This window comes from Dicentrarchus labrax, unplaced genomic scaffold, assembly GCF_905237075.1.
Source record: "Dicentrarchus labrax unplaced genomic scaffold, dlabrax2021, whole genome shotgun sequence".
NCBI lineage: Eukaryota > Metazoa > Chordata > Actinopteri > Moronidae > Dicentrarchus > Dicentrarchus labrax.
Genome location: NW_026136707.1, coordinates 9,429,282 through 9,456,209, shown reverse-complemented (window position 1 = coordinate 9,456,209; position 26,928 = coordinate 9,429,282). Strand labels below are relative to the sequence as shown.

Sequence of the window (26,928 nt, the reverse complement as noted above, 5' to 3'; positions counted from 1 at the left end):
GTTTGTTGAGCGTACCAATAAGCTCAGTCTCATTTGCAAAGGGAAAACAGCAGAAGAAAAAAAAAAGTGGTATGCATATCACGAAAACAGTGGTATTACAATGTATTTCACCATACCAAACAAAAGTAAATCAAACCAAACACCCTGCAAGGAAGAGCGCCTCCAAGAAGATGCACAGCGCAGAAGGGGCACAAAAGAGCTATTGTTCTGAGAAAGGGGAAGAAAAAGAAAAGAGGGAGGAGAAAAAGAGAAAGAGAGAGAAAAGGCATTCCTTCACTTGCATTGCACCACAGGAGGTCTGCATGCCGTTTTTTACTATGCGCCTGTGTGAGTTTGAAATAACAGAGTAACAGAAACATTATTTCATCCACTGGTTTTTGTTATGTTTGGTCGTGGCCAGAGTTGTATTAACTTTGCCTGTTCTTGCTTTGCTCGTCTGTTCTGTGCTCCATGTGTCACTGCAACCCCTGCTCCTTCCCTCATATCATAATGGAAATGCTAACTGTGTCATGCTAATGGTTGTTATTATGTTTTTGTGTGTGTGTGTGTGTGTGTGTGTGTGTGTGTGTGTGTGTGTGTGTGTGTGTGTGTGTGTGTGTGTGTGTGTGTGTGTGTGTGTGTGTGTGTGTGTGTGTGTGTGTGTATTTTGTGTCATGTGCCACTTTGTACCATCTGTGTGATCCATATCATGGTTCCTGCGTGTACCCCGCCTCGTCCTGTGCATTTGTGTGCGTGTGTTCATTTGTGTGCCCTCCCAGCCTTGCTGTTAAACAACCCAGCCTATCACCTGCTCCTGTCAGATCACAGAAAAGGCTCGAGACCCCTAGTCGTCCCCGGCACCACTCTGGCTCAGGAAAAGAGCCTCAATGTGCCCCAGGGTAAGAGACCTCAGACTGGGCCAACACAGTCAGGAGGGCCCCACCCTACCTCACTACCCACCTACCAGTCTATCCATGGTTGGGGCATTAGAAGTGCTCTCACAGCAGAGATGGGATTAGTCTATTTTGCATGTGTCTGACCTTCATCATCACTCCTGTTACTCACATAATTAGTCACTCTCATTCACTCACCACTCAACATAACTCATGCTTTGTTTGAAGGGATGGTTTGGAATTTGGGGAATTGTACGAATTTTCAAACTTACCCAGAGACTGACTGACTCATAAAAACCTTTGTTTATCTTGCGGTGTGGCTCTGTTGATGGTAGTGTTTGTTGGCCCATAACTTTTGTCTAGACTGAGGTATCTCAACAACTGTTAGATGGGTTGACACAACATAACATTTTGTAGACATTCATGGTTCACAGAGAACTTTCCTCAAACACCACCATGAGGCTGACCTTTTGTGGTTTTGAGTGAAATGTCTTAACAACTATTGAATGGATTACCATGAAATTGAATACACACATTCATGTCCCCTTCAGGAGAAATTGTAATCACTTTGGTGATCCCCTGACCTTTCCTCTGGCCCCACCATCAGATCGAAAAATTTATGAAAAAAACTAATGACATTCCCAACTTCCTGTTGTCTTTAGTGCTAATAATGCTAATGGGAAAATCAGGCAAGTAGTGTACATGTTAAGGGTTCAGTTCTTTGTTGGATACTTATACTTATAGGTCCGTTATTTATTTTGTATTTTGTATAATATTTGTTGAAATATGGTCAGGCAGTAATATTGAATCTACATTGATCACGACATTGAAATCAAACTTTTCATAAAAGTTTATGTTAAATAAAAGTCAGATTTTTAAATAGGATCACAAATTATCTAAACAGGTGCCTAGGGCTGTTTTGTACCCCTATGTTGCCCTAATTAACTACAAAAAAATCATACTATTTCATGGCATTTTCCTTAATTATACAACATTCAGAGAAAATTATACTGTTGAAGATAGAAGAAGATATATACTTAATTAATCCCCTATTGGGGAAATTCTTCTTTTCACTCTTTTTTTATTCTTACACACACGCACACAGGCTGAAATACACACTTCATGCACTTGTGGACATGCAACAGGGAGAGAGATGGAGTGATGGGCTCGCCACGTTAGCAGCGCCCATGAGCAGTTTCTTGGGACTAGGTTGCCTTGCTCAAGGGCACCTCGGCAGTGCACAGGAGGTGAAACTGGCACCTCCCCAGCTACCAGTCCACACTCCATATTCTGGTCTGTGGGATTTGAACCGGCGACCCTCCGGTTCCCAAGTCCCTACACACTGAGCTACTGTTGCCCCAAAATAACCCATTGACAAACTTGTAAACATTTCCCAAAAGTAGGCTCAATTTAGATTTACATAATGTTTTCTAACAAAATGATTAAGTGTGCTGAGGAATATTTCTTATACTTAAAGTGAAATATAATAGACACAGTAAACTCAAGGGGAAAATCTAACATTGATGGATATGAAAACTTTGCCATCCTAATTATATTTTAGCTCATTTTAGTATATGTATAACTAGCTGTGGGAGTGCGCATTGAAGTGGATTGGAAAGCTTCCTGTCATCTGCATTATGATTTGAACAATGGTTTACCAACTTAGTATTCAAAAGCCACTCTTCCTTCACATTTTGACTTATGTTTGCTATCAGAACCTCATTGGAAGCTGATTGTGTTGAATGTTAGATTGTTAGACCTTTTTGATAAATTGAAAGTTTAAAAGCAGTTTGAATTTGATCAAAAAGAAATAGGCCAATGCAAAGTCCCAGAAAGATTGATTAAAAAAAAGTCCTCTGATCCATCACAAAAAGTTCAGTTATGTGTTTTCCTGATTTTGATACTTGCTACACAATCTTTAAGTTGTTCCCAACCTTTAATTCAAAGCTCCAGCAGACAATGATGAATTGCCTTCTACTAGTTTAGAGCAAGAAAATCTAAACAAATTAAATCTTTGCTAAAATTTCACTTTTACGAATCGACTTTTTCACCATCTTATCAAATTTTGTTCTTTATTGTGTTCGGACCTTATTTTTACTCTTCTCTGTAACTCTTAGGCTTTTTTTGTCAATTGTTTTCTGTTTTAAGGTTCTAGTTTCTCTACAGAACTTTTGAAAAGTTTTGTACAAAAAACTTTTTTTGTTTTGTTGTTATCAAATTGAATTCCCCTAAATCTAAACTATCCCTTCATAACAACTTGTCTCAGTACTTGTGATATCATCTTATTCGTTCACTCTCAGACTGTCTCAAAGCAAAACAGTTAATCACACAGTTCTTCTTTTAAAAGTAATCTCTCCATTTCATCCACCCTGTCTGTCTCTTCCCTTCAGCCTGTGGTTTGGACATGGACATGGAGAAGGGTTTCCCCCCAACTCAGGAGGAGCCTCCTCCCTACCCTGGCTCCCCTCCTTACCCCTCCCTGTCTCCCCCTGTGTCTCCCCCGCTGCCTCCCAGCGTTCCTCATTACGCTGAGGCCGACATTGTGAGCCTGCAGGGTGTCAGCGGTAACAACACCTACGCCGTGCCCGCCTTGGCCTCCTCGAGCCCTGGGGCCGACGCCGCCCCGCTGCCGGAGCTGCCACGCCAGTGTCTCATCTTCAAGGAGAAACTGGGAGAGGGACAGTTTGGAGAGGTGAGGAATGACCTGCAAAAATGTGTTTGTGTTCGGGTGGGTGGAAGGGTGGTTGTGCTTTAACAGTGTCTGTATTTTTTTGGTGAAAGGTGCACCTGTGTGAAATTGAGAGCCCTCAGGACCTTCCCAACTTGGAGTTCCCCTTCAACGTGAGAAAAGGTCGCCCTCTTCTGGTAGCAGTGAAGATACTGCGCCCGGATGCCTCCAAGAATGCCAGGTCTGTAACATTATGCTCAGCCGAGCATGGCTTCAGTGTGGTTCACAGTTTTTCTTTCTGCTTTTACAGCTTCTCTTCTCCTGTTTCAAATTCATGCACTGAACTGCAGCATTCAGGTTCACCGTATATGTATGGAGTCAGGACTTCCTTAAGAAGTTGAATAGTATCAGGGAACTCTTAATAAGAAGTCGTTTTTTTAAGAATGTACCATTCAACACGTTTTTGTTTTAGATACCCGAAGTCTTACTTTTCAGGTAATATTTGACCTTTTGAGGGCAGAAAGTGGACAAAACACCCTCAAAGCACCCAACCTTTACATACTATATAATATGATGAATTCATTATAGCTAGTGTGTTGGCAATCAACTACTACTACATTACTTACTAACCCAGAAGCCAGGAAAATACAGGTCCAATATTTTCTCACATTTTAGCTCAGATTCGGTCCCTCAACTCTTAAGATGTTGAAATATGTGGACCTCTGTGGTTTTCTGGATGTTTGCCTCTCTTCACCAGCTGCTTGTTTACTTGGATTCTCTGCCCTTTTTTCACGGGGCTGTGTGAGTTCATGTGCTTCCAGTGGCTGTCCACAAGTTTATATGGGAGTTATGATGCAAACATATTGACCAGCAAAACAAATCAATAAGGTGAAAAGCTACAGAGCTGCAGACTTTGGTGTTGATTCATAGGGGAATTGTCGACCTTTTAACTTTAACGGTTGTTTCATGTTGAAGCTTTAATATGTATTTTTTTAAGAAAGAACTTAAAATCAGAACATTTCACTCTTTATTTCCCCTTTACTTTATCTCTTCTGAGTCTACCAGTTTTCTCTTCTATACTCTCTGATTCATTTCACTCTTCCATCTCCTCTTTGTAGGAACGACTTCCTGAAAGAGGTGAAGATCCTGTCTCGCCTGAAGGACCCCAATATCATCCGTCTGCTGGGAGTGTGTGTGAGCAGTGATCCCCTCTGTATGGTCACTGAGTACATGGAATGTGGAGACTTGAACCAGTACCTGTCCCACCGAGTGCTTTTGGACAAGACAGGGCCTTCGCACAATACCCCGACCATCAGGTAAACCAGAAATTGTGCACGCACGCTCGCATGACATGAACAGATATAAATGAACACACAGTCATAGTCTATAGTTATTTATTATTTACTATCTTTCAACCTTTTCCACAAGTTACCCGGCCCTCATCTCCATGGCCAGCCAGATCGCGTCAGGAATGAAGTTCCTTTCCTCCCTCAACTTCGTGCACCGGGATCTAGCCACGCGCAACTGTCTGGTCGGGGGTGAGAAGGGTGAGAGCGGAGAGGATCAGGGTGGTGAGCGTCACATCAAGATAGCGGACTTTGGCATGAGTAGGAACCTGTATGCTGGAGACTACTATAGGATCCAGGGCAGAGCTGTGCTGCCAATACGCTGGATGGCCTGGGAGTGTATCCTCATGGTGAGGGGACAGGAATTGTTTTTGTTTGTGCATCGGATGGTGTGCGATAGTTGCAGTACTGTATGTAACACTGTTGATAAGAAGTTAATGATTCTGATTATCAATCTGATACTGGTGGAGATTATGATGTTGAAGGTGACATTGTTTATGTGCGTGGCTGTGTTCCCAGGGCAAATTCACCACGGCCAGCGATGTGTGGGCGTTCGGGGTCACTCTGTGGGAGATGTTGAGCGTTTGTCAGGAGCAGCCTTACTCCAACCTCACAGATGAACAAGTCATCGACAACGCTGGGGAATTCTTCAGAGACCAGGGCAGACAGGTACGAAACACACACACACACACACACACACACACACACACACACACACACACTGGTGTAGGGCTATAAAGTAACTTATTTTCCTCCTTGTCAAAATTTAACGAACCTCAAATTGAGTATGGACATAAAACAGTCACTTTATATGAATGTTCTCCTCTGTATGTAGCTCATCTGTTGAATATCTGAACTGGTCTGTCAGTATCAGTTCTCAGTAAATCAGTCAGATAATAATACATTATTTTGTTTCTACTAATGAAAGACATCCTTCACTTTGGGCTTTTCTTTTACTATGCAATGGATGCTACTGAATACAAAGCAGCAACCAGAGCACAAAGTCATCATTGACTGTGTGGAAGCTCATGATATCAGACCCTCAGGTCTTTAGGCCACACATCTTATTCATCTGTTTGAGTTTTTAGTAGAGTAACACAAATCCCATTGAAATCACCGTTCTTTAAACCAGTTTAAGAGACATGTTCATCTGCAAATCACCAAACTCAAGTAAGCAGCAATACAGAAACCAAAAATATAGTCTCTACTCATATTGATTATGAGCAGAAGACAAACTGTATTAGACAAGAAGCCCCCAGGATCACAACCACCCCACCCAGTTAAATATTTACTGAGGTGCTGGAAGCCTAAATGTGTCCAAACAGATAGCAAAGATTTCTGCACACTTAGATCGATGCACTATATCACTTTATTTAGCAAGCTTTCGGTCTATCTCGATATGCTCTGATCAAGGTCAGATAGACCAAAAGCTTATACTGCATTGATCTAAGTGTTCGTAGACCATAATTACATATGACAGAATAATGATCTGATTTTGACTTAGTAGGCTCCTTGTCCTGTTAGCTTGCAAAGGTATTGGGCTGCACGGATAGTAGGCTGCTAAAAGAATGATTTTATTAAACTGGAAAATTTGTAACCCAAAGTATTTCTCAATAGAGACATGGTTACTGGAATATTTTAATCTTCTTGGATCAGAACAAATAGCTGATATGATCAGCAATACTGGATACAATTCTGAAATTAATTTGAAATTAATAAATAAACCTTATGGGCTTCATCACCAGGTATTAAGAAAAGGGTGTGGTTTCACTGATCAAATGGTGCCACCTCCATACACCTTTCTACCTCTCTCCCTCTCTTTCAGGTGTACCTGAGTAAGCCGGCTGTGTGTCCTCAGGGTCTCTACGAGCTCATGTTGAGTTGCTGGAACAGAGACTGCAAGCTCCGCCCATCCTTCGCCTACATCCACTCCTTTCTTACCGAGGACGCCATGAACATGGTGTAGAGAGAGAATCCAAGAAACACACGAATGAGAAAGGCAACAACGCTAAAGGGGGGGTGGGGGGACATCTTGTACGTTTATGCATCCTTGCTACAGCGGGAAGGTGTGGTGGAGGTGCTGCACAGTGGAGGCGGATGAGAAGGAAGAGTGGGTTGCTCGCTTTTTATATTTGTACTCTTTTGGGTGGATGGGGCTGAGACACCGCTGGTTCGGTTTATTTCCACGTCAGACCCCAACCCCAAAGGCAAAACTAACCCCAGCTTTAGATAAGGTAACAGTCCGAGCTACATTTCACAGTGGTTGGTGGTGGGTGCGGTCGGCATAGGAACTTTCTCTCTTCTCAGATACTTAACGTACGAGGAGGGTTTGTGTGACTGGTGATTAAGTGCTGTAGAGTTAATGACACGGGAAGCTGCAGGGGCTAAATTACAGAAAATACACCAAACTATGATCATAGCACGCTAGGAAATGAAAAAAAAAAAGTTTCCTGACTTTTGTTTCTTCAACATCTCATATACTACATGCAGGGTAATAGGTGAAGGTGCACAAACTTTTCTCAACCGATCATTCATATAAAAGTGCACACACAGGGATTGTCTTAGTATTTATAGTATGTATAGCCTATTGTACACATTTTAATCTAATTTAGTAGGATTACTCCAAGCTTCAGTCCATTTTGCCCATCTGAGACACAAAAAATTATAATCTACTAAAAGTCCATGAGAAGACTTTACCTTTCTGACATTGCTGAAACGTGAGTGATGAGGAGATTTTTATCATGTTTGCTGACCCTTCATCAGTCCGTCTGTCTCAACCCCAAAACCCTCTTACATAGTCCCCTACATCCACAGCTGTACCTCAAAGTTATTGTGGACTAATGTGAAATGATGTGGACCAGAGAACAGCAGCCCCCTTTCTGCAATCTGACTATATAAGTTTGCCCTCAACCACAGACATTGTAGTCAAGAAGCCCAAGCAGTTTTTGAACCCCATCTTTGAGCCACAGAGAGAAGAACTGTATCCCTGGTGCCAAATGGACTTCTCAAACCTGAGGAGACAGGCACAGAAGAGGAGGGGAGAGTCTGTTGCTGCCGATTGGAGCAGCTTTTCCAAGCAGAGAGACAATGCTGCCAGCCGGGGCGGCGGACGGGACATCTTCAGATGCGCCTGCTCAGGTGTTTTTGGCCATTTTTTTTGTATCTGGCTGTGATCCAGACACAAAAGGATAGATGTAAAATTCCACGACCAGCTGCACTTTAAATCCTATATGCGTATCCCTGGCCACGATGAAACTCTTCACTGTGAGGGCCCTGATATGATTCCTGTCGATGTGGATTCGAATGCATTTCACTTGCAATGCTTTCAGATATTTGCCAAGGGAGATCAAAATTTGGGACAGCCTGTCTGCCTTTTTAAACCCTCTCCCACAAGGCATTGCCAAACCATTAGATGTAAAATATTATTTAAAAAATGGAATGGCACCTTCAGTTCATCTCATTTTAAATGTATGACAACCATTTGTTATGAAACTATCAGTGCATTGAGATGTCTTCACTCATCCAAACGCATGACTGTCTTTTAAAAACACAGTTATGATACGTTAAGTGGGAATGCTGAGTTATGATTTTAGTGTGAATGTCAACATCAACCTCTGCATTCTCCCATGTTAGTACATTAAGCTGACTGGTAGAATTAATGCATCTACCGCACTACAACGGTACGGTATAGCACTGTAAATCAGTCCTGGGATGGTCAAGATTATCAACTAATACATGTTTACTGTGCCATTTGAATCATTTTTGATACACTGTAGTTCAGCTAAACCCATATTTTTATATATACTGTATGTACTTAGACACTCCTTGGTGTCTGATTTCGTCCTTTTGTGTCTTTGAAGTTGAGCATAATAGTATGTACATATTTTAAGGACAGAATTGTAATTTCCTTTACTAATATATGGAAAACTCTTTGTTACATTTGGGGTCTTCTGTATCTCTGTAGAACGCTTGCTACCTTGATGCCATTGTAATTCATTGTTGTCTATTTTTGTAGATGTTTTAATAAAGTTAATCTTTTCAAATAAATCAAGATGTGCCCTAGGCCTTTTTTTAAGTTATTTTCATTATTGCTTTATCTACAGGTTGTTTTTTAAATTAATCCATTGTTTGCCCTTCATGATTTCCCAGCGTCCAGTGACGTCATCAAATTTCTTGTTTTGCAGCAAATCTTCACATTTGAGATTGAGGAACTTTAAAATGTTTTGCTTTTTAATTGAATGATTGATATGTTATTAAAATAGTTGCTGATTAATTTTCTGTCAATCTATTAATCTCTAGTCTGTTCCATGTAGTCTTAAATGAAACTTCAGCCACTTCAGATACAGTGAAGTAAGACAGACAGCAACAGTTTTTGGTGATTACACCATATTTTATTGTTTACATAACATTTCACTATAGATAAATCTTGAATATCTGACACTATACAACTTCCACACTATGTAAAAACGGCTTATATAGATAGACATGCAACAGAACATTTTTTTTTAAAGGAGAGTAAAAGATTAGTCAGGAGAACATACAAAAGAAGTAGACACAGATTTGGCTTTTAACTACAGCCGTCGTTAGTGACAGCCAATGGCTTACGATCAGTTGCATATGAGGAAATATCACCTGACAGAGAAGAGTAATAGGCTTAACTAGAAGTCAGCTTGACTTCACTGTTGAAGAGTTTTGACCAGGCACTTGGCGATAACAACATTCGTAAGGCTTGGCAGCTTAGTAAAGAGTCTGAAAGAAGATATAAATCAGCTCCCAATCAGAGGTACTGAACTGTCAATTAAAATCTTCGATAACCATGAGCGCTAAAACCCGGCAAAATCTATAATACTTAGCATCACATTGTCATGGAAAATCAGTACACCAAATAAAAAGACAACAAGCGTCATACTATCTCCCTTATGTCAGTTTAAACTACAGGCAGCAAATACATCAAAGCAACATAGTTAGTTAATGTTGGTTAGTTAATGAGGGTCCTTCTTTACTCTCACCATATACAGAAAACACTGCAGCAAAATCAAATCAACATTGTTTTTTTTTTCCATCACAACATACTTTCATTGCTTTTAATAGGAAACCCCTTCAGCTTGTTCCCATCAACCACTTCCTTTCTTTTCATTCTGAAACACAAAGAAAATCCTCCCACTTGCAGTACAACTGATATGATTTTGGGTCCAGTAATATAGTCAGTTACTATACAGAAACATTTTGGATCAGTAACCCCTTTGTCTCTTTACAAATGACGAGTGCACAAAAAGCAAATAAAAATTAAGCTGTAAATATTACTGAACTACATTGACAGCAGCGATGTGCCCGCACACAAAGTTATGAGGTGATGCTGTAATAAAGAGGCTCAGAAACCATTAATGAATTGAAAGGCACAAAAAACCTTTACATGAAATACAGCTATAAACATTTCCTACATTAAAAAGTTAAAAAGGAATTACAGTTTATTGACCCAGTCCCTATGAAGGGAAAATTAGACTGATTGCAGTAAGATAACAATAAAAACTTGCATACTGAAGGTCAAGTATAAGACAGCAAAGACAGGAATTCCTACTCAGACTATCACTGGCTAAAGTCAGCTGAGGCTTTTGTCTAAGCAAAAAAGGAAAAGAAAGCACAACAGCTTAGACCAGGAACATGAAAAGAAACCACATAAAGAAGGACCCATCCCATTTCGATGGAGGACAAACCAACAAAAGAGACACACAGTGAAACACGTGCATGCACACAGACAGACTACGGTGGCGTGGAGTCGTTACAGTGGTTATAGGCACAAGGAGGAGATGTGGAGCTCTTAGTCTGAATATCGGTGACACCTCTCCTGATTACTTCTATTCTCCCTCTCTTCTTAATACACAAGGGGGGTCTTTCCTGTAACCTGTGAAGTCAATGAGAGAAACACGAGATAATTACAACATGCATGGGTCATCCAGTGTCTTTTACAATCCTTTACACACATATTCCAACGTACCTGGGAGATGTTGATTCCAGTGAGTTTCTCCACAGCGGAAGGCAGCCTGGTCATGATTTCAAGCACCTCTCCAGCGAGCTTGGCTGCTCCCACCTCTGAGCCTCCACTGGATATCATAGTCACCTTGTTGGCTGCTGACAGTGGCTTGCTGATCTCCTCTGCCATCTGCAGGACAAGAAAGAACAGAGGAATTAATAGAGTGAAGGGGAAATTTGAAAAAGGCTAAAAGCAAAAACTTTCCAAGCAAACCTTTGAGGGAGTTGAAATCAATCCAATGCAGGATGTGATTGTATTTATCGAGGTAAAGGAGAGCGAAATATTTACTATAATAACTTTATATTGAAACATTAACTTTTCTTGAACTGAAAATATTATGTCATATTCAGACCCACACAACTTCAATGCAACAAGGAAGAGGAAGAAAAATTGGAACTCTTTAAAACACCCCCCCCAAAAAAAAACTCTATTCAGGAAGCTGCGGTTGTGAATTGATATAAGAAAAGGAAGTAAGAAATACTTTAAATAATAAAATCAGCAAAACAATTATGAATAATTCCCAAATGTAAGTGAACAGAAACAAATTATCTTATGTTAACCTAAGTGTAGGTGAATCAAAATTAGTAAGGACCCCCACAAGCTGATGGTAACAGCAAGAGAAAAGGCTAACAGAAAGATTAGTATACAAAATAGAGACAAAGAGAGAGAAGATGGCACTGAATTAGCTTAACCTGAATTAATCAACTAAAACTAATTGAGAATTAAAACTAACACCAAGAGGTCATCTATCACCAAGTCTGCTGAGTAACACAAAACTCACTTTTGTTAAAGCAAAGCACAATGGTCACCCATGGTTTGCAAGGTTCGATCATCACAGAGTAGTATTTCATCACACAGCTGTAACGTGTATAATTTAATTATTCATCTGTGAGAGTCAGACTGACCAGCGGCAGTTTCTCCAGCAGCATATCCACCATGGCTCCATCTTTGTACTGCTTGAAGGCCTCGGCTTTCTTGGCCATCTGCTCCGCCTCAGCACGACCCTTAGCCTCCAGGGCAAAAGCCTCTGCTTCGCCCTTCATCTGCATGGACAAACACACACAGAAAATGAAGGAAAAAGAGAGTTAAGATTACATTGGAAGTGTACAGGACTTCATGTGCTGACAGTAATGTTTGGTAAATATAACAGACCAGGAAGGAAAAGTGGATATGAGATCTGGAGGGAGTATTACAGGGAACAAAAGAAACATGTGGCAGAACTCACTCTGATGGACTCGGCCTCGGCCTCAGCCTCCATGATGAGCTGCAGGCTGCCAGGATGAAGAGAGATTGCAAACTGTTTAAATGTCTTAAGTGATTTTAAACTCAGCTTTGTCCTTGTCGATGCTGCTCAGGTGTCGGATGCAAATCACGCAATTTCTTTATGTTTATGTGTTTTATAGATGTTCAATTTTTATTACAACTATGCAGGCAACAGTATTGTGCTCTAATACTCACCGGCTCGCCTCAGCCAGCCTCTCCAGTCGGTATTTCTCTGCCTCTGCAGGCTTCTTAATTTTGGCCTCCAGCTCCTTCTCCTTGCGAGTGATCTCCTGCTCCTGCAGTGTAATCTGCTGTGTCCGCTCCACCACCTGAACCTGCATCTTCTCCTCCTCAATGCGCTGCTTGGTCTTGGCCACCTGATGAGGGAAGCAGAGGGAAAAAGGAAAATCCAACACTACTCAACCTTCACTCACTGAAAAGTAATCAGAAATTATCTACAATCGGGATGCATGGACCTAGAAGACCAGACCATGAACAGATAACTGTACCTGAAGCTGATAGGCCATTTCTGACTCAGCCTTCTTGGTGTTGACTTCGACATCATAGGCTGCTTTTTTCAGCTCGTAGTCTCTCTGGGCCTTTGCCATCTCAATCTCATTCTTGTACTGAGCTGAAACCTTCTCCTGCATTGCGTGGGCCTCCTGTATAGAGAATGCAGCACGACAGAAACCGAGACATTTTGGTATTTCTTTTCAAACGATGGATTATTCTAATTTTCAGATTATCCATATTAGTAGATTGGCAGGAGAGCTTATTTTACCCTCATAACAGCATCTCGTTTGTACTGAGCCTCTCCGATCCTGGCATCCTTCTGCACCTGGGCTGTCCTGGCTTTACCCAAGGAGTGAAGGTAGTCCTAAGAGAGAGAGACAGAGAGAGACAGAGAGAGACAGAGATGAGGAGACACAGAGACAGTCAACTATGAGATAGTTGGAGAAGTCAAAAGAAAGGTAGTGAATTAGGCAAACAAAAAACAAGAGATAATGTGGTTACCACTGAAGCACTTAGACCTAATTATTGTACAGAGTGGTTTGGGGGCTATCGAGTCAGAAACAATGAGTCAATATCAATCACCTAAGTGCATTACTGTAAGAGAAGAAATCATATGAGACTAAAAGCTTTCATATAAAAGAGACACAGGCTCACAGCAACGCTTCAGATTCTGGCTGCTACAGTAATTAGGTGTTTGATTTGGTGGTCTGATCATCAGATATTTGTCAATAGCACTGGTCGAAAATAACCCTGAACAGATATTAAGTACCTGATCATCATGAACATCTTTGAGCGTGTAGCTGACAACACCAATCCCCATGTTGACCAGGTCAGAGGAAGCCACCTTGAAGACCTGCTCAGAGAACTTCTTACGGTCCTGGTAGATCTCCTGCACACAGAGATATATTCATCATAGTTATTAGATACTTTATGGGGGCATTCACTTAGTGTGAAGGTTAGTGATGACTCATAAACATAAAGCCTCTTGGCTCTTATGGGCAAGAAAATGTCAAGCAAATCGATTTCACAATGTCAGTGCACCAACCTCCACGGTCAAATGGGCAATGATGGCTCTCTGGTGTCCCTCCAGTGTCTCTAGTGCAATCGTGGCAATCTCACCCTCAGACTTGCCCATAAACATTTGACAGGCGGTGGCCAACATCTCCTTGTTCTGGCCCTGAATCTTCACCTGGAAAAAAACAGGAAAAGAAAATGTGAAAAAGCGAGTAGCACGTATTTATAAATAGTTCTTGACAGGAAAAATCTGAAATTATCTGACTTTAAGTTTACAATTGAATAAGCTAAGACAAAAATAAAAAGCAGTTGCAGTCAGATTTTTATTTTTATTTTGAAACTTACTTTACAAATAACCAAATACCGACCAAATTCTTTCCCTATGGGAGCATCCTACTGACCCTGTTCAACCAACCCAGGACATTTTTCAAATGTCCCTTTCCTCTCCCTTACTTACCAACAGTAAATAACCTTCAAACTAAACTGAATATGCATGCATGCTGTGTGTTTATATATAGTACTAATGAATCTTTTGCTCTGGAGAAAAAGATTTATTTTCATTTGTTTGTTAGTTGTTAGTTTGTTTAAATACACACACTTGTTCCCATCCCAGCAAACAGAGAGCCCCAGGTACTGTATGAGCAACAGCCTGTTACTGAAGACAAGTGTTGCTTTAAAATAGCAGCTGACCCATTCCCTGCCATGGTGTCTTTGCAAAATGTAAAATATAATATAATAAAATACAAATATATAAGTTATATTAAAATAACTTTATCTTTGTGTGGAAACATGCATATTTGTGACCCCATGTAATAAACACCATATCAGTCATCCAATTCTTAAAGCCTACCTGTGCAATGCCAGTGACAGAGATAGGGACACCATGACGGGTGTAGACTTTGTCACTCTTCACATTTAGAGTCAGGGTGTTGAGTGTGATTCTGAAAAGGAATGACACAAAATATATGGGTTGAATGGATAACAACAAACGGCAAAAATGAAAAGGGCAAAGCAAAAGAGAGACAGCGGAAAATAAGTCGATTATCAGCCGCAAAGACCTCCGTGCAAATGACAAGTGGCCGGTAATGGATACAGCATTCAGAAACGATATGAATAATACATCTCTTCAATCAGCATTTATTTTCCTTGTTTGTTAACAAATGCATAAGGTCAGGCAGCCATGCTGTACTTAAAATAGAGAAAAGAGAAATGGAGACTGAAAACGGGATCATCACCTCTGGATCTTCTGAATACACGGGAGGACAAACACTCTTCCTCCAGCAATCATTAGAGGAGGAGAACGGCCAAAGCCTGGAGAGAAAGAGAACACATACCATAAACATTACACTACCATTCAGTAACATAGCTAGAGCTAGTTACTCATATAGTAACTGGCTCAAGGACATAGTTCAACGTGCAACCTTGTATTACAACAATATACAGCAATTTATTCATGACAGTTTGAGCGTACACACTACAGCAAGCTGGAAAATTCCAAGCTTACGCCAAACTGACCATAAGTGTTACTCAATGCAATCTTATCACAAGACATGTGATGATTAAATCACTCACATGACGCAAGTTTACTGGTCCACTACATTCAAAACCTGTATAAAACTCCTTTTATTTGTGGGTTATTACGACACAGACCATAACACTACAGTGACCTCCTGATAACTATATTATAGCATCACTGAGGCTGGAGCGTTTCCCTAACCAACAGGGAATATTCTGCTTTCATAACATCCTGTTTAACTGTGAGGAAGTATCATGCATCCATGAGATGTAGGCAAAATAAATGAAGCACATTTCTTACCAGATACCACCATGGCTTCATTGGGTCCACATGTGTAAAACATCTTGACTCCTGATTTGAGGCAAAAAATAATGAATGCAAGACGATTATTACAGAAAAGGACAATATCATGTTTTCTTGGATATCATTGGGGTGCATTTGGGTTGTAAAGAAACTAGTAAAATTGGAAAATCAATATATTACATATGAAACTAAGTAACTATGTTTATTTCTGTCTGTAGAGAATATCAATAACCGTTCGGTGTATACATATTATACGATATTAAAGAGACTAATACAAAGCTCATTGTTTGACCCAATAACACATAACTTTCTCTATTTGAAAAGTGTCCCGAGATAACTTTTGTTATAAAAATAAAAGTGAATTGAATAACTTGAAATATATATTTCATCACAGTAAACAAACACCTTTCTGGGGTTAGGATGAGCAACAAAATAAGACTTGACATTAACGTTCATTTGTTTATATATTTAAGGATCATACGATCAGTTTGGGTGTAAAGAGTTATGGTATATATATATATATATATAAATGTGTCTATGTCAATCATTTAATTTAAGACAAAACCCTTTAAATGTATCGTCCACATCCTGACTGCACCTCCCCCTCCTAACAACCCCCAGCATAAGGCAGTCGGGTCGGTAAGACTACAAGTTGTCCCCCTTGTACAATAAACACAACGAGCTATGTGGTGGTCAAACATTAATCAGAGCAGCAAAAAAAAACAACAAAACAACAACAACGATGAATTAACTGTAAAATCCCAAATAACGGTCCGCAACGAACAGCTAGCTTCCATGCTAACATTAGCGAGCTGATAAAAAGCAGCGGACTCGGGGTCTGTGTCGATAACGTCACTACGCCCGTTGGAAACACAGCGACTATATAACGCAGCTATCATCGTCAACTGCAAACAAACGATGTCACATCCAATCAACTCACCGATATCCGGTCAATACAAAAAGCAGTCCTTGTTTTGTTCTTTTGTTTTTTTTAGAATAAATCTGAGTCAGATTTCTGGTTGCTACGGTTAAGCTGTGAACGTTTTCCGTAAACTGGAATGACAAAAATGTCTGTTTGGGGAAGACGGGAAGTGAACACTGACCACGCCCATCGTCTCTGTCGCCATCTTGTGGTCGACGGTGAGAACTGCAGCTCCACTGTGGCTATGTCTGTTTGTTATCTATCTATCTATCTATCTATTTATCTATCTATCTATCTATCTATCTATCTATCTATCTATCTATCTATCTATCTATCTATCTATTTATTAATCTATTTATTTATCTATCTATCTATGAATCTATCTATCTATCTATCTATCTATCTATCTATCTATCTATCTATCTATTAATCTATTTATTTATCTATCTATCTATGAATCTATCTATCTATCTATCTATCTATCTATCTATCTATCTATCTATCTATCTATCTATCTATTAATCTATTTATTTATCTATCTATCTATCTGAAACAGACGTTTACATTGTGTAAAAAATTGTAAAATATGTATACACAGATTTGTTTTAAAAATAAGTAGTATTATTAAAGTAAATAGAGTAGACCTGTAGTTTAAACATTAAATATAAATATCATCTATCTATCTAACTGGAAAACAATTTACATAGAAAAAAAATGTAGGTATATTATGTAAAATATGTATATACAGATTAGTTTCAAAAAAGCTAAGTATAGGATTAGTAAATTAGTAGTATAGTAACTAAGTAAGTAGACTTAAAAAATACAAATACAAATAACTATATATTAAGTTCAATTCAAAGCGGCTTTATTGGCCTGGAGAACGGACGTTTACATTACTGACACAAGTTTAAAATATGTATATGTAGATTAGTAAAAAAGTAGCTAAGTATAGTTGTAGTAAGTAAGTACTTGTAACTAAGTACATAAGTAGACTTGTAGATAGAAAATACAATTAAGTGAGAATGAGAAACATCATCTATCTATCTATCTATCTATCTATCTATCTATCTATCTATCTATCTATCTATCTATCTATCTATCTATCTATCTATCTATCTATTTTTTTAATACACATATATGTTAATTTAATTATATAATTTAGCATTGAAGACATAGTTAGTGATGTTGTTGTACTGAACTGCTTTATATCCAGATTTAAATCTAATAATCTGCCCCCTCGTGTGTGTAAATGGAAAGGACAAAAAACTGGGAACACCAATGACCTTGATATCTTCGCATTGCCCAAAGCATTAGTGGCCAGCTGTCACATCAAAGTCTGTAGCCCTGCCTGAATCTATAGCCTTACATAATCATTTCTGCTGCTTTTCGTTCACTGAAAAACTCATTTGAAATGGAGGATACAGGACGTTGCAGACAGAGAACACACCACACAAAGCACATGATTACTGATTATTAGGTTTGTGTTGTGGCTTTGGAAGTGATTGCCCATAGATGACATTAATTGTCTAAGATGAACCTTCCACCATCACCACCAATCATCAGAACGACAGCAACATTTTACTGTAATAATCAACTAATCACTAATGTCAACAGTTACTTTTTAAAATATACAATCTATGGCTTCTCTACATGATTGATGAATGTACTGGCACAATGTCTAAAGTAAGGTGCATGTCAATGAGTGTTGTGTATTTAGATGTTACAGCAAGAATCTGCACAATTTTAATGGAGTATTGTGTTACAATTAGTCTATACTGAGCATTATATCAATCAAGAATATCAATATCAATATATATATATATATATATATATCAATAATATAAGGTAGAAAACAGCAACACAGATGTTAACATGATTTCTTCTCATGTGAGGCTTCTCCTTATTATTACTGTTATTGGTCAAATAAATGCAGTTAATTATACTTTTAGTTGAATTAATATTGAAAAATAATATCTAGAATTTTTAAACTGGACTAGACTCCAGCATCAGAGTTTAAATTCATATGTAATCCACTGTTAAAACTCTAATCTGATTATTTTATAGACATGGATGGCTTTGGATCTGCCCCTGTTTTTTCCTCAGTGTCTGATTGGAGCTGTGAACCGGGGCCTGGCAACCACCAGATTTATTTGCTACAGCTAGCTAAACTACTTCAATATTTTCATCCCATTTGCAGCCATAGATTTTGACAAAGTGGTTCACCGGCTCAATGCAAATAAGTTCACAGCCAAGGGTTTGATGATGATGTCATATTTTTTGAGTCATCAGAAGTCACTTGCAGTGTCACCGGTTACTTCTAGACCTCTTCCTAATGCTGCATCCTGCTGAGCTAACAGTGCTGTTGACACCACCATAGATCATTTAGGAGAAGATGGGCCTAAACAGGTCGGTCTCCACCCTGTGTGCCTGTTTAGGAGTAAGAAGAGATGTTATTGCTGCTTTGTACCAGAAGAGGGACTGGCTGGAGTATTCTAAGCAGCTTTTTGTCATTAGGATGTATTTCAGTCAATGTAAGAGCTGTGTGTCCTTGCATTTATTTACAACTAAGTGATTTCTCCTTTTAGTCAGATTATTAGGAAAGATCCTTTTTTTAATGTTTCCTTACAAAACTGTTCCTGGGGAGCATTTACCCTTAAACGTTTTCATTTTCACTATATGCACAACTACATTGTCACTTGGCAGTAATTGCCCCCTGCTATAAGCATAAGCCTCTGGATATTTGTTCAAGCACCGACACTGTGACAAAGTTTATAATAAGGCTGCGTCAGCTCACTTTTTTGGAGAATATCCCACACAAAACCCCAAAATAGAAAGCAACAGAACAAGCTGTTCTGACCTAAATTGTCATGAGATGGTTTTCTCAACTGCTGTTTCCAAGGCTAACAATTAACTTCAGTTTTTAAGCCAACATGGAGGAGAAGTCCTTGAGGTGCCCAGAAATAAATAAATAAAACGAAATGTGAACTTCTGCATTTCCATGACAACTGGTCAAACTCCATCTGCAGATGAAGATTTTATTCTTTTTATTTTATTTTATTTTATTCAGGCTTCTCTGAAATCATAAGGCGTACACTGTTTCACATAACACAACATTTATAGAAACATATACATCACACCAGACATTATGATGAAGCAGCTGCAGTGTAAAACTGTTTCTCTGCTTGCTTTCACATTCAGTGTTTAGACTACACAAGTAAACAGGTCTTGAAAAGAAATAACACATCAGCTTGATGCAATGCACCAGAGCACATTAATTAATCATCAAGATCATGTATTTTGATTTTTAAAAAGCTGGACCTTGTGTGGTGAGACTATTTGTTTCAGCATGTAACTGAAGATATTTCCAAATATTGCCAAAGCACCCAAAGGAGAGGGGCTTGAACTGACTGACCCCACCTTGTCTCAGACTTGAAACTGAAATTCCTGCCATCTTTCCTCTCTGCAGGGAGTGTTACAGTAAAGAAAGTGGTTTAAATCTGCTTATTAGTCATTCGCTTCTCATATCTGAACCCCAAAAAAAGCCGTAATTCATTTTACTGGGTGTTTCTAGACACCAGCTGGTAGAATTCTGGTCGATCTCTAGATCTAATTTCCCCTCCCCGATCTGCAGCAGCGCCCCTCCTCATCCCGGCTCTGTCGGTAGTCTCAGCCAATCACTGCGCGCAGAAGCCGAGTCTGGGTCTAACCACGCCCCCTCCCCGGCCCCAGCCTCGTTCTGGAAACGCTCCAACATTATAAATGCATTGTCTGGCACTTTAAAACTAGTCTGCGGTCGGCTCGTAGTTCCAAGAAAGAAGAGGTTTCTGCTCGTCGTTGTAAAACTTTCGCATCCACAATGAGGGAAATCGTGCACATCCAGGCCGGCCAGTGCGGTAACCAGATTGGTGCCAAGGTAAGAAAATATAATTATTGAGATTTAATTAATTACTGTACAAAATGATATCTTCCTCTCACTGTTGAAAACGCCCAATGGCTTATTAGTTGTATTTTCTTAATATCTTTATGTAGCTGATTGTTTGATTATGTATCAAGACAAAGGACTTCTTTTGTCTCATTGTGCATAAATAAAACAAATCCCTTTCATTTATACTGTACCTTTGTACATTTAAACACATCATAAATCATAAAATATCACCCATAAATAGTAAAAACCCACTGTTGGTGTGTATTTTTGTTGTTTTTCTGTCTGAATCTTATGCACTGCGGTAACTGGTGGGTGGGTGTGGAGCAGCGGACCGTGCTTGCTCTCATCGAAATAACGGTATAACGGGGCTCTTGTGTCTCGACGGGTTTTTGTTCACACAACACCGGGCGTGTCTGCGTCTCAGCAGTGAGGATTCAGCTGACCTCAAGACATTGTCTGAGGAAAAGAAAGGAGGAGAAGAAGAAAAAAAAATCTGTCTATTCTTCACTTGTCAGAGCCCTTCAGTCAGTGTACTCTGGGTTCTTTGTCTTGCACAGGCAGATATGGCTGGTATTTCAGACAATGAGTGAGAGCTTGGATGGGAGGCCTAGTTTTTTTCTTCTTCCCCCAAATGACATATAAATCAATAGTCCATATTGATCAGATTGTTATTTCTGCAGGCTGTAGATGCAGACTGCTGTTTCAGCTGGTGAGAAAGCAGAGGAGCCTGGGAAAGGGTGTGGCATGGATAATTGGGGAAGAAAGAATTGCTCCTTTTAGAAATACTGATAATGTGTCTTTTTTCTGACAGACATCATCAGTGCTTTTAGCAATGAAATACACTCATATACTTGCTTTTGCATTTCTGTACAATTTAAATGCATTCGACACTATAGTCTACTTAACAGGGTCCTGCAGTCTGCAAGTACAATACATCACCACCCAGACTTACAGTAACAATTGCAGTCTGCTACCGTTCATGCCTTCTTGGCCCATTATTATCCCATCTCATTACCTCCTTTTTGTTTTACAACTGATCATTTGTTACAGACGGCATATGTTTAAGTGGGACCTCTCAAACACACACACACACACACACACACAGGAATCTTGCCCTGGCATTGAGATCCAGTCTGGAGACCACATTAACAATGGCCCATATATTGTAGGATACATCATTATCACAGGGATGCTCTACTGACAGGGATTTTAATGTCCAGCAAAGCAGGGGGCTGTCTTTGTAATCAATGCCTCCCCTCTCGTAACCAAATTAGGGGTTGGGTGGGGGAGGAATGAAGGAAACAGCTGATGCACAGTGGGTGAAGTCATTGGGCCATCACTTGACTTAATATGCAATTGCTGCCAATATCTGGAAACAAGAAATATACCAACAAAACCAATATATACTATACAATACTATTGATTTTTAAATGCTATTTTAATGCTGGCTGCAGTAAATAGTATGTATATGCTTGTGTAATTGGAGTTAATGCAGTACATTAAAACTATCTCCCTTTTTAAAGTATGGAGTATCATTTGTATCTTTGTGTATGCCCAGTATGGTGCTAAAATAGCTACTGGTGGCCTGGCAGTGAGGATCTCCATTTGTTTCCATTCCCCCAGGACTCATTGACTCAGATGTCCGGTAGTAGATATGATTGACAGAAATGCTGAAGGGCTACATTGTGGTGAATTGGGTCAGGGTGTGGCATTGCTTTCCTGCTTATTGTCCTCATTCTTTCACTATGAATATTTTCTGTCTTTACTGATAGCCTTCTATTGTCTTGTACTGTCAAGTATCTGTCAACTCCTCAGTCTTTTGGTCATACGTTTCTGACCCTTTGTTTTTCTATTTATCCTGCTTGGATCTCCCTCATATTGGGGTCACTTGGTCATTTTTGTTTTACATGGTCTTATTTAAATGTCATACTTAAACCACAACTGACTCCCAATCTCTTAAGTACTGAGCTGCAATACAGGCTGCTTATCCAGATTACTCTAAATCCTCCTATTGCTGCGGTTAGCAGAAAATCACAGACTGTATATCCAAAAAAAGAGCCTCAGTTGGAAGATATCACAAATATATGTGTATGCAAATAGAAGCCTGCGTCTTCAACAGTCACACCCACTTATGGGATTTAATACATACACACTGTGAGTGTGGCCGTTAAGCAGAGAACAAGAAATGAATACAGATCTGAAGACAATCAGTGTTTTCAGTGTAGTGTGACAGCCTGCAAATGGAGTTTATTCTCAGTTTTGCCTGTAGAGCGATCTGTAGCCCCTTTGTGCTCCTTTCTTTGTATTTTACATCTAAAGGAACTGCATTCTGCTAAGTCATCAGTCAGTGACTATGGAAATATTAACAGCTGCATTGTATAAAATGGGTTAAGTTATGATTTGCTGCAAGGGGGAAAAATCTTGTAATTTTCAACAGAATCCAAAAATGCAGACCCACTGCTGTTTTCCTCGTTTAAAGTCCCTAGACCCATAAACCACATCGCTAATGGATAGGTGCATGCTTTCTTTGCAAGTAACTGTCATGTGATACCTTCCATTTTGTTTCTGCAGTTCTGGGAAGTGATCAGCGATGAGCATGGCATCGATCCCACAGGGACTTACCACGGAGACAGTGACCTGCAGCTGGACAGGATCAGTGTCTACTATAATGAGGCAACAGGTTAGCTGACTTTATAGCAACTGATTTGTACATGAATAAAAAAAAGAATATCTTATGTGAACGGATGTTCAGCTTTACCATTTTATTCTGAAGTATAACTTAAAGGTTATATACAGAATTCACTGTCTCTAGATGTCGCACCAGAGCACAAGCATCTCAGACCAAACTAAATTGGCTCTACTGGCCACCAGACTTAAGTAATGAAGTCAGTAATTTTACCTCGCAGATAATCGTAAATCACATTTTAAATGGGACAGAAACAAAATAAAACTCACTAAAACCGTCGTTGTTAGTCTTTCCACTGTTCCAACAATTACCAATGCTGGTTTGGTTGAAAAAAACCTGATTCACAGAGTTAGATGTGAAAATCGTCATCATGGAAACATAATCTGTGGGGGCAAATACGCCTCTGAAAGTACGTCCACTAGAAGATTGTTCTTCTAAGTGTCTGACAACATTATGGAAATCTTTGTTGTCATTCCACTGCTCCAACAATCACGTCTCTGGTTTGGTTGTATTAAGTCTGTAACTCTCTGCGTTAGATGAAAAAACAAACAGCCATTTCAGATGCTTTCCTCAAAGCCAACAGTTGCACACAGAGGGACTCACATATGCTAACATGCACACACAGACGAGCTCGAGGAACAACACACACAGTGTCTCTGCTCATTACTCCACTACATCCTTATGTAGAAAATTGTTGTTTGTTGCTTTATTAATGTTCTAAATCTTGTATTTACAACCTTTAAGAGATGCTTCTTGTGTCTCCTGTCATGCCTGGACTCATTATGTATCCTGTGTAACATCCAAGACTGTGGTTTTCTGCATTATTGAGTTGGTATGTTTTCTTTCCCCTTCTCCCCCTTTCTCTCTCCCCATATTCTCCCGTTCTCTTTCTTGCGAAGGAGGTAAATATGTTCCTCGAGCCATTCTGGTGGACTTGGAGCCTGGCACCATGGACTCAGTGAGGTCTGGACCCTTTGGGCAGATCTTCAGACCCGACAATTTTGTGTTTGGTGGGTAGGACAAATTCTCACATAACTAAATGACTAAAGCCCTTTGTGAACAGGAGGAATGAATGGCTCACCTGTATGTAATTTCTTCCCCTCCAGGTCAGAGTGGTGCTGGAAACAACTGGGCCAAGGGTCACTACACAGAAGGAGCTGAGTTGGTGGACTCCGTCCTGGATGTGGTCCGCAAAGAATCAGAGAGCTGTGACTGCCTGCAGGGCTTCCAGCTCACCCACTCACTTGGTGGTGGAACCGGATCCGGTATGGGAACCCTGCTCATCAGCAAGATCCGTGAGGAGTACCCCGACCGTATCATGAACACCTTCAGTGTGGTGCCTTCCCCCAAGGTAACCTACCCATGTGACAATAAATGAGAACTTTGAGTTTTAATTTTAGTTTCTCTTGCCTTGGGTTTTTTCCTCTAAGATCATGAGACTGAAATAAAGATTCTGTGTGTTTTCTGTCTTCAGGTTTCAGACACAGTGGTTGAGCCTTACAATGCCACCCTGTCAGTCCACCAACTTGTAGAGAACACAGATGAAACCTACTGCATTGACAATGAAGCTCTGTACGACATCTGCTTCCGCACTCTGAAACTCACCACACCCACCTACGGAGATCTGAACCACCTGGTATCCGCCACCATGAGTGGGGTCACCACCTGCCTGCGCTTCCCTGGTCAGCTCAATGCTGATCTCCGCAAACTGGCTGTCAACATGGTGCCTTTCCCCCGTTTGCACTTCTTCATGCCTGGCTTCGCTCCCCTAACCAGCAGAGGCAGCCAGCAGTACCGAGCCCTCACAGTCCCTGAGCTCACCCAGCAAGTGTTCGATGCCAAGAATATGATGGCTGCATGTGACCCACGTCACGGCCGCTATCTGACCGTCGCCGCAGTATTCCGTGGGCGCATGTCCATGAAAGAAGTTGATGAGCAGATGCTCAACGTCCAGAACAAAAACAGCAGCTACTTTGTCGAATGGATCCCCAACAATGTCAAGACCGCCGTCTGTGACATTCCACCCCGTGGCCTCAAGATGGCTGTTACTTTCATTGGCAACAGCACAGCCATCCAGGAGCTGTTCAAGCGCATCTCTGAGCAGTTCACAGCCATGTTCCGTCGTAAGGCCTTCTTGCATTGGTACACAGGTGAAGGTATGGATGAGATGGAGTTCACTGAAGCAGAGAGCAACATGAATGATCTGGTGTCTGAGTACCAGCAGTACCAGGATGCCACTGCTGAAGAAGAGGGTGAATTTGAGGAGGAGGCCGAAGATGATGCTTGAAGATAAATGATGTGAAGTTCAAGACATCAATGCCAAAACGAAAAATAATCAAAAAGGATTAACCACAAAAGTAACCAAGGAACAAACATAGTGTCATTGCTAGAATCAAACTTTAGCATACATTAGATAACCCTTGTGATTCACTACAAATAAAGTTGTCATATGAAAATGTGTCTGTCTTTCATTAATGCTTGCATATAAATGATTCTTATTTGTCTGATAAAACATTAACTACAACTCAGCCATTAAATTCCAATCACATTACAACAGTGTAAATGTGAAATATTGGATATCTGGGGGGGTTTGCAGAGATGCAGTTTGGTTATGCATGAATAGGAATTGTGTAATATCTGTTCCATGAGCATATTGCTATAAATCAGTAACTTAATCTCTGATAATTCTCAGTGCAGACATGCAGTAGGTCAAATATGGTCACCAGATGTTATTAATGAAGTGTAATACTGAGTGGTGTTTCTACAATGCAAGCATTATGATGGTTAGGGGCACACAACCAATTTGTAACATGATAAGAGTCAGACCAGACAGAAGTTTTTTCTCTGTGCCAAGCCACATTCCCACATCTATCAAACCTAAGAACATATGTTCATCACACGCTCGCAGCTGTGCCCCTGTTCCTCCAACATAGGCACAAAAATTGCTGTGTCGTAATCTAGGCAAAATACGCATAACATTTTAAATAATGATGGTCTTTAACTACATTTTGTCACACTACTTCACCCATCTCAAGGCCCTTATGTCAGGCTATGTTGTGCTTTAGTGCTGCATAGGTACACTATTATTCAAGGCCCCTGAAGTTCTGGAGAGCCACGGCAATTGTCTTGCCAATTGTGCCATGGATGAAATTAGAAAATGAATCGTTTCGAACCACTTCTTGAAATGCACCTGCCAGCAAACTAAAGAAAGGACCTTCATGACCAAAGATATAAGATGTATTAGCTACTTGCTATTTAGATAGATAGATAGATAGATAGATAGATAGATAGATAGATAGATCGAAATACTTTATTCATCCCCGAAGGAAAATTATAATGTTATATATAACTGATTAAGAGTCAATTATTATTAGAAAGTCTTATTGCAGTGGGGAGGAACAATTTTCTATATCGTTCCTTAGAGCAGCGGGGATGAATGAGTCTGTTGCTGAAGCTGCTTTTTAGCTTGTCCAGTGTTGTGTGGAGGGAGTGGGAGGGATTGTCCATGATTGCCAGCAGTTTTGCCAGCATCCTCTCCTCCACCACCTCCAGGGTGACAAGCTTAGAGCCAACAACAGACTCGGCCTTCTTAATGGGTTTATTCAGTCTGTTGGCGTCCTTTGCCTTGATGCCAGGACACCGCAGCAAAGAAGATGGTGCTCGCCACAACAGACTGATAAAACATCTGCAGCATCCTGTTGCAGACATTGAAGGACCTGAACCTCCTCAGGAAGTAAAGCCCAATCAGGCCCTTCTTGTAGATGGCCTCTGAGTTTGTGGACCAGTCAAGTTTGTTGTCCAGTGTGACACCCAAGTACTTATACGCCGACACCATATCCACATATGTCCCATCAATGCTGACAGGAGAG

The 26,928-nt window shown here is 40.2% G+C and overlaps 3 protein-coding genes across 7 annotated transcripts in view; 2 read left to right on the top strand and 1 right to left on the bottom strand.

Moving 5' to 3' along the window:
* Positions 1-8,933, top strand: part of ddr1 (discoidin domain receptor tyrosine kinase 1) — a 39,687-nt gene extending 30,754 nt beyond the window's left edge. For 3 of the 5 annotated variants that reach the window (XM_051406010.1, XM_051406011.1, XM_051406008.1), the window contains 7 exons: positions 759-878; positions 3,263-3,564; positions 3,654-3,781; positions 4,659-4,856; positions 4,969-5,236; positions 5,406-5,555; positions 6,712-8,933. In XM_051406010.1, the coding sequence (XP_051261970.1) occupies positions 759-878; positions 3,263-3,564; positions 3,654-3,781; positions 4,659-4,856; positions 4,969-5,236; positions 5,406-5,555; positions 6,712-6,852 (1,307 nt within the window). In that variant the 3' untranslated portion in view covers positions 6,853-8,933. The remainder of the gene's footprint in view (positions 1-758; positions 879-3,262; positions 3,565-3,653; positions 3,782-4,658; positions 4,857-4,968; positions 5,237-5,405; positions 5,556-6,711) is intronic. The other 2 variants (XM_051406009.1, XM_051406012.1) reach the window with 2 other exon arrangements.
* A 317-nt stretch (positions 8,934-9,250) lies between these two features.
* On the bottom strand, positions 9,251-16,633 carry flot1b (flotillin 1b). The gene is made up of 13 exons (XM_051406127.1): positions 16,467-16,633; positions 15,524-15,574; positions 14,943-15,018; positions 14,558-14,648; positions 13,739-13,882; positions 13,463-13,582; positions 12,962-13,057; positions 12,690-12,842; positions 12,376-12,557; positions 12,143-12,188; positions 11,823-11,960; positions 10,882-11,046; positions 9,251-10,788 (listed from the first exon to the last, which is right to left on the bottom strand). The coding sequence occupies exons 2-13, from the start codon at positions 15,564-15,566 to the stop codon at positions 10,759-10,761; spliced, it is 1,284 nt and encodes a 427-aa protein (XP_051262087.1). The 5' UTR covers positions 15,567-15,574; positions 16,467-16,633; the 3' UTR covers positions 9,251-10,758.
* Positions 16,634-20,203: 3,570 nt separating this feature from the next.
* On the top strand, positions 20,204-25,515 carry tubb5 (tubulin, beta 5). The gene is made up of 5 exons (XM_051406125.1): positions 20,204-20,361; positions 22,945-23,053; positions 23,959-24,069; positions 24,166-24,410; positions 24,534-25,515. The coding sequence occupies exons 1-5, from the start codon at positions 20,305-20,307 to the stop codon at positions 25,344-25,346; spliced, it is 1,335 nt and encodes a 444-aa protein (XP_051262085.1). The 5' UTR covers positions 20,204-20,304; the 3' UTR covers positions 25,347-25,515.
* Positions 25,516-26,928: the final 1,413 nt, after the last annotated feature.

Coding starts and splice junctions, on each gene's coding strand:
- tubb5 (XM_051406125.1), top strand. CDS start 20,305: ATGAGGGAAATCGTGCACATCCAGGCCGGCCAGTGCGGTAACCAGATT. Junction 20,362..22,944: donor GTAACCAGATTGGTGCCAAG/GTAAGAAAATAT, acceptor TTGTTTCTGCAG/TTCTGGGAAGTGATCAGCGA. Junction 24,070..24,165: donor ACCCGACAATTTTGTGTTTG/GTGGGTAGGACA, acceptor CTTCCCCTCCAG/GTCAGAGTGGTGCTGGAAAC.
- flot1b (XM_051406127.1), bottom strand. CDS start 15,566: ATGTTTTACACATGTGGACCCAATGAAGCCATGGTGGTATCTG. Junction 13,058..13,462: donor AAGATGTTCATGATGATCAG/GTACTTAATATC, acceptor TCTCTCTCTTAG/GACTACCTTCACTCCTTGGG. Junction 10,789..10,881: donor CTGGAATCAACATCTCCCAG/GTACGTTGGAAT, acceptor TTGACTTCACAG/GTTACAGGAAAGACCCCCCT.